At 38.1% G+C, this 7470-nt stretch overlaps 3 protein-coding genes across 3 annotated transcripts in view; all 3 read left to right on the top strand.

Moving 5' to 3' along the window:
- LOC106532709 (mitochondrial chaperone BCS1) overlaps positions 1 to 1349 on the top strand; it is a gene marked incomplete at its 3' end in the record, with an annotated part of 3869 nt that extends 2520 nt beyond the window's left edge. The window contains 2 exon segments of the mRNA XM_014028832.1: positions 978 to 1172; positions 1286 to 1349. Of these exon segments, the coding sequence (XP_013884286.1) occupies positions 978 to 1172; positions 1286 to 1349 (259 nt within the window).
- Positions 1350 to 2642: 1293 nt separating this feature from the next.
- LOC106532708 (protein FAM111A) lies at positions 2643 to 4742 on the top strand (the record flags this gene model as incomplete). Its single annotated transcript, XM_014028831.1, is given in 1 exon segment — positions 2643 to 4742. A coding segment is annotated over 1 exon segment (1101 nt). The 3' UTR covers positions 4060 to 4742.
- A 641-nt stretch (positions 4743 to 5383) lies between these two features.
- On the top strand, positions 5384 to 6722 carry LOC106532707 (DNA-directed RNA polymerase III subunit RPC9; the record flags this gene model as incomplete). The annotated part of the gene is given in 5 exon segments (XM_014028830.1): positions 5384 to 5464; positions 6162 to 6198; positions 6289 to 6387; positions 6466 to 6560; positions 6665 to 6722. Coding segments are annotated over 5 exon segments (297 nt in total), but the record flags the coding sequence as incomplete, so codon positions are not given.
- Positions 6723 to 7470: the final 748 nt, after the last annotated feature.

Here is a 7470-nt window from a genome sequence, read left to right as displayed (position 1 = left end):
GACAGCCGGGTCCTTTGTCACGTGACCATGTAAACAGAGGTCTGGGGGAAAATATGATGAGTTCCTCTGTGTGGAAAATAGGAAAAACTGTGAAAAGTTGCTGTAGCACCTCTCACGTAAAAAAAAAAAAAAAAACACCCAGAGAGAAAATATTTTTTCTAACTGCAGTAATGAGGGGAGAGAAATAAGACACGTGCTGTCGTTCTGCCTCTGCACACCTCCGTGCTTCTCCTTTAAAAAGAATAGCCTCATTGTTTTCATTTAAAACACACTAAAACCGTCTAAAATGAAGATTAAACATTCAAAACTACACTAACTATAAAATCCAAACATGTTAAAAGTCACAGATATATTTAATAAAGTCCTGCTCTCGCGGCTCTTCATTGCCGCCAATCTCCATTCAAATTTCACCTTTTTTTATTTTCTTCTACCTTTAGCTTTTTAACTGCCTGTCAGATAACTGTGAGCCTCGGTCAAAAAGGAGGTTTTTGGGGTTATGTTTTTTCGGTTTAAGAGAAAGATGAGACTGATGGTGTTTTTTCCATGAGATCACCGTGTTTCCTGCTCCCTTCTTCAGRTGCAACACGCTTCAAAATAGAACGTCCATTTTCAGAAAAAAAAAGTAAGATATGCCATCGTAACGCTGGTTTTCTTAACTCTTTACCTGTCGACACAATTTAAAAACTGCTGTATAGTTTGAAGTCTCTACTTTWTACATAATTTGTAACAGAGTCTCACAATGAGTTTTCCCCCGTACAAAAATGCCTGTGCTAAAACTCTTTCAAATAAACAAATCAAAGCTCCTCAGTTGAAAACACCAAAATGACAGAAGAGCTGTTTAAAACCTCTTTTCCTAAGAACACTAAACTGTAAACAGTAACAGGATTTTACATGATGCTGCCCCTTTAAACTTCAATATCAAAGTGATTTATGTTTTATATCCTGGTTTGTCTTTACATCCTGTACATGCTTTGCAGCGAGGGAGCTCGCCCTGAAGCAGGAGGATGGGAGGACGGTGATGTACACGGCCATGGGCGCGGAGTGGAGGCCGTTCGGGTTCCCGCGGCGCCGCCGGCCCCTGAGCTCCGTGGTGCTGGAGGCCGGCGTGGCAGAGAGGATCGTCGACGACGTGAAGGACTTCATCGGAAACCCCAAGTGGTACACAGACCGAGGTGAGACGCCGCGGTGATGATGTGTTTAAAAGACAGGAAGAAAAGAGTGGATGAAACTGCTGATTCAGGGATTTGGAGACTGCAAGAGCTGAGAGCTTTTTCTTTGGATGCAGGGATTCCCTACAGACGAGGGTACCTGCTGTACGGCCCCCCCGGCTGTGGGAAGAGCAGCTTCATGTGAGTGCGCCGTCAGCTTTCACGTCTCCTTCCTGTTGTGTGTTTGTGTGAAACCTAATAGATTTTTCATTATAGTTTAGTTTTATTTCATTTTGACTTTTTTCCTTTTAATTCAGTTAGTTTTAATTAGTTTTTACAGTGTATTTGCTAGTTTTTATCAGTTATTATTGCCTTTTTAATGCTTAGTTTTTATTAGTTGTAGTATTAGTTTTTTAATAGTTTAAACAAACGAGGGTACCTGCTGTACGGCCCCCCCGGCTGTGGGAAGAGCAGCTTCATGTGAGTGCGCCGTCAGCTTTCACGTCTCCTTCCTGTTGTGTGTTNCTAGAGCAGATTAAATATGCTGAAGGTAGTGAAAAATTAGTTGTAATCGCCCTTTAGTCATTTCCCGAATCGGAAGCTGGAATCGGAAGCTAACTTCAGCTTCGTCTATGCTAGCTAGTTTTTACTCGGCTTCACTTGCTATAAAGGTTTTGTTCATTTTGTAAAGTCGATTTGTAAAACTAAACAAATAGACTCTACTTGTTATATTTTTAATCTCACAGTACTATTTTTGTGCATGTTTATTTTTTCATTTTCTGCCCTAGATAATTGATTTATTCAGTAAGAATACCAAAGACAAGATGAGCAAAAGTGATGAATCGGCTCAAAATTGTTCGAAGGTAATGATTTTCTAACAAAAAAGTAGTAAGAAAAATCCACTTTTTATATTCTTTATGGTTAATGACATTTGTATGTGTTTCTTCAAGGAMTTGACAAGCATYCTGAACGACAGTAACRATCAGTCTCCAACTTTACAAAATACTAAGGTGTGATGCTTTTTTTTAACATTTGAGTTGTACTTTTACATGAMATGTCCWTGCAATTAATTTACCTGTAACTGTTTCTAATGTTATTTTGATCCTAGGAAGAGGTTCRGCATTCGACCCATTCGTTTSAGTGGYGCTGCGRTACCATGASGYCCATAACGTTGACCTGCAACAAACCAAGCACCGTTRAAGCCTTGCTGAAGAGGAGTCCTCAGTTTAGAAAACKTGCAGATAAGCRCAAAGACAAAGAGCTTGTTATTTYAAGAGATRRAAAAGCTCTTAGTACRCACTCTCCCTGTATTTTATTACAAAACAATGAGCTTGTGATTGTAAMGTTTGTAAAGGCTGTAGACCAGCCTAAAAAGGCTGTTGCTGTCCTTAGGAGCCAAAACAAACCCTCTTGTGATCTAGTGTTGTTTCATGTGTTGSCAAVGGGAGRTAMAAAYGTAAAGAAAATCMTTMGTAATCCAGMASTGARGAMAMRCATACACGAAGTTACTGTCTATGCTTACAAAGGGGAAAAAGTGRAGSAGGCTCTAAAAAGAGACGGGCGCTTTCTCRRTATTGTGTTCACAAAAAACTGCGCGCTCTCYTCCAAATGTGGCAGAGTAGAAATCGAGCTTTCCAGTCTTGTGGATGACCTCGGTGACAAAACCTTTGAGGTTATTCTGCTCGATAAGAACAGTCCTCCAAGCAGCCTTGATGAAGCCTGCCTGACATCAACTGAAAGTCAGTCTCAGTGCGACTCAGAAATAGCTGCACACTCAACTGATTTGAAAGCTGACGTAAAGCCAAAACACATGTTGCAGGAAATCCCCAACTCAAAAACCATGAAGGCTCAGTTATGCTTACAGTTTAAAGATTCATTGAAAGCCATACGCCCTCGTGCTTCTAAGCTTTCCCGTATTCAGAATCTCCTCCGGGTGGAGTTCGGACAGAGTGCTCAGAGGTGCCAGGAAGTGAGCACCATGAAGAAGCTGATGGAGCTCAGTGGTTCAGTTTGCCAGGTGAGAATAAATGGGCRTCCATGTGGAAGTGGGTTTCTTTGTTTTGGCTACTAYGCCATCACTAACGGCCATGTYGTCAAAGATATTTACAATGAAMACAGGAAAGAAYTTGACGAGAAGCTCTCCGTGCACTTCTCATATGAAAGTTTAGAGCCAWCTGAGGGGGAGGTGGACGTGGTGGAGGTTGTCGGCTTTGAGTACTGCTACAACGAGCACGAAAAGGACTGGGCTTTGCTGAAGCTCAACGCTGATCAGCCACTTCCTGCCTGTCTGTTAAAACATGCTGGCTTCCCTTCTGAAGATGGTGGGATTTGCATCATTGGTCATCCAGATGGAKGTGTGAAAAAGATAGATCCGTGTTTGATTGTCCCTTCACAGAAATCCGCCCAGGTTGYGGAGAGGCATTRCTGGGAGAATCAAAATCATATTCAGTTGATTACTAACTCATWCTTTGAGAATGTGGCAAAATGTGTCCAACAACAACGGGCTCTGTTTTATGARTCTTGTTTTTATTTTGGCTCCTCTGGCTCTCCTGTCTTCGACAAGCACTGCAATGTTATTGCAGTGCACTCAGGAGGGTATCATTACCAAACACCGAAGGGTAAACTCCAGAGTGTGATAGAGTTCGGCCACCCCTTCCCTGCCATCATGGAACGCCTCCTCATTCAGATGGTGGAGAAGAAAAAGGTTGACGTGTTAAAGGAGTACCTGGCCTGTGATTACAAGCAGCATCAGATCATTATGAAAGATGTGAAGAAACTGGTTGAGAGCCGAAATCTCGGCACGTTCAGAAACGCAGTCAACSATTTAGTTCAACTGRATGACGCTGATCTAAACAAATTCTGTCAGTTCTTTACACTTAAAGAAGAACCAGTTCCAATGGAAATCGATTGATGACACTTTGATTTATTGCAACAGTTTGTTCACACACTGTATCAGGATGTTTTGGTACAGATCAACAGATATTGTAGATCACTCTTTAAACCATCTCTGGAAGCATGAGGTTCAGTTTTGACAATATCAAAAAAAACTAAAAGGTTCTATGTAAATAATGTAAACAATACAAAACAGTGTTCAGATGGACTGCTGAAAATGAGATCAGTTCTTTTAAAATAGCAATTCACTTCAAATTGGAGCAGTGAATTATTACTTAAAAATATCCTAATCTCACAAAGATCAGTAAACCCAGAAAGATATTTCTCTGTTAATTTGCTGTCCTGCTGCAAACAAATGGGAAATGGTTTTGCAAAACCTTTCTCTATAGCTGCCAGTGACAATTTTTTTTTCCTTTTTATAATACAAACACCATTATAATAATGATTTACTGATATACTGCTATTGTTTTAAACAACTAGAGTTCTGCAAAATGTTCTTTTAATATTGCATGCAACATTTTATTATGTTTTTTCTTGTATTTTATGCAGTTACATAGAAACGCATGGATTTTTTTTATTTCTTTTTGTCCTTTCATGAATTTAACAATGGTGTAAGAGTCTAGGTTAATGGAAGATGGCTCTAATGTATGGCAATTTTTAAACAATAAATTGAAAATAAATATAATTCTTGACTAAAACAGACATCTGTAGTGTTTTTTGTAATACATAAGTTTCTTGAAATCATTGGTGTTTGGTAATGGTAAGTATTTGTTTATTTATTTTACAAGAAAGATAAAGCAGCTTTCAAAATAAAACCACTTCTGAACTGAATTTTGATGTTTTGGGCAACAAATAGTTTCCATAAAACATTTAGTGGTCTGATAAAAAAATAAGCTTGAGTTCATTTGAAATATTTATTGCCTAATGTGATAAAAGAAAGTAACCTGTGGAAAAGATGTGATGCACCTTATTTTTTTCACTGCCTAAATAGTTTGTGAATTACAAAATGTTTGAAAATARATTTAATCTCAAAGCCATTTTAAAGTAGAATTATCATTTATGTGTATTTATTTTGTCTTTGAAATTATGACGTCAGCTGGTTTGGTATGACAAGGTTWTGTTTATTAAAGTATTCGGTCACTTTAACAGGTATTTGTTTAGTTTTTTTAACCATTTATTCATTTTCACCCTGAACAGTGGATTAAACAAGAGGAACAGATTTTAAACCTTCTAAATTTATATATATCCAGAGTTTATTTCCAAYACTAAGTTATTGAGCAGGGGCCTCTGTTTAAAAAATAAAGARCAGCAGAGAGCAGCACAAAACAAAGCTGTTAGTGGGGCGGAACCTTTGGTTTTGACTACAGGTTCTTTACGGACCTTATTAGCAACGGACCACAGCCGCTAGGTGGCGAGATGGAAGTGTAAGATTTTAGTTATTTTCTAGTTTCTTTTATTCTTTTATCAAATTTTATTGTTATGTACTGACATTTTAACGCATGTTTCTTCTAAAACTCTTAGCTACATATGTAGATAAAAATGTTTCCGTTTACGGGTAATTTAACTAAAATTGAAGCATATTTTGAGTCGGGTAGTTGCACTCACGAACGACATACACAAACATTTCTTTATTATTTTTATTGTAGTTTTATTAGAGTAAAATAAAACTAGGAGAATAAAAGCAAATTTCTTACGAGAAACGATCCAGATTTAAACCGCAGTTTGTTTTATTTTTATTTGAGTAATTTGGATTTTGTTAAACTTTTCAATACAACACAGCTTTTTTATCGTTATAAACATCCTATTAAACTTATAAATCCATTCACAGATTTATATAAAACAAAGTTGTCAGGTTCAATATATCGATGAAGGCGAGTAATGTTACAAATACTCTTTTCTTTTAAAACATTTTTCATATTTGGTTTAATATGAATTTAAAAAATACTTTTTAGAGTAAAATTTTAAGCATGATTTTTACAAAAGCGGTGTTAGAAACTGTTCTGCAGCATTATAAAACAAGACTACCCTAAATAAATAAATTATTTAAATGAAATCTGTTTTTAAAGTTTAAATTTAGTAATATATGGAGCTTTTATTTAACATTCATGTTTTTTTTTTCAGCAAAAATCCAAATGCTGCAATGCTCAGCAACTATGAGGTAAATCAGTGTGTTGTTTGTCACGTAACACTTTGCTGTTCAGTCAAATAGATCGGTTTAAAATGCCGTTCTTGTCTGCATGGTTCTCAGGTGTTCAAACTCCTCACAGACCTGAAGGAGCAGAGGAAAAATGCTGGGAAAAGCAAACACAACATCGGGCAGCAGAACCTCAACACCATCATGTATGAGGTAGTTACACGTTTTTGTGTTACCTCGTATTCGTCGTATTCGTTCTGAAAACACACAGTTTTCTGTGCTCGCTTTTAGACACTGAAGTACTTGTCGAAGACGCCGAGCAGCAGACAGAGTCCYGAGATCGTCAAAGAGTTCCTCACCACGATGAAGCCTCACAAACTCACAAAGTCAGTGTGTTTTCTCTGTTTTCTCATTTTTTATTTCTTTGACACTCGTTGTCCTGTGCATTAATGAAGACTCTGTTTTACTTTATMATCTGTCTCATCAACAGGGCAGAGAAACTCCAGCTGTTGAACCACCGACCACAGACTGCTGTGGAAATTCAACTAGTGAGTCTTTYTCATTGCTCTGTGGTGCCCAGTCCTGGTCCTCGAGGGCCACTACCCCRCATGCTTTAGATGTTTGTCTGCTCCTCAGCAGCTCTTCAAGTTCTACAGAAGCGTGCTAATCACTCGTTCAAAACAGAGAACCATCTACAGGTTTCAGAACAGTGGCCCTCGAGGACCATTATCATCATCACAACTAATATTACWATAAAMTTGAATGCCTTCAAAACATTCTCAACATTAGTTGAAAAGACTAAACACCTAAGCCAAAATGAGCGCTATTCTCATCAAAAAACAACTTCAGTCGCCTTCCCAAACAGATCTTCTGTTTCCAAATACAAGAAGGGGAAAAAATGAGGGGGTCAAAAGAAACTCTTGAAATTCTGGCAGAACCTCGTGTCATGCAGCATCGACACGACCGTCTGGGAGGAGCCTTGGATCGACCAAACTGGAGGACATCCATTCATCAGGGAGAACACCACTTTGATAAAAAACCTTGAAGAGAAACAAAGACAATGAAAACATCAAGCAGCTGATCCCGRTCAACTGAGATGTCCAAACACCACTGTTCAGTCACCGAAGGACGGCCCCAATTAATGATTAATTTTAATGACCACTATAATACAGTGGGGAAAATAAGTATTTAGTCAGTCACCTATTGTGCAAGTTCTCCCACTTAAAAAGATGAGAGAGGCCTKTAATTGACATCATAGGTAGACCTCAACTATGAGAGACAAAATGTGAAAAAAAA

The sequence above is a fragment of the Austrofundulus limnaeus genome, unplaced genomic scaffold, assembly GCF_001266775.1.
Source record: "Austrofundulus limnaeus strain Quisiro unplaced genomic scaffold, Austrofundulus_limnaeus-1.0 Scaffold817, whole genome shotgun sequence".
In the NCBI taxonomy this organism is placed as follows: Eukaryota; Metazoa; Chordata; class Actinopteri; order Cyprinodontiformes; family Rivulidae; genus Austrofundulus; species Austrofundulus limnaeus.
Note: the sequence above shows the minus strand (reverse complement) of the source record. Positions and strands in the feature narration are given on the sequence as shown.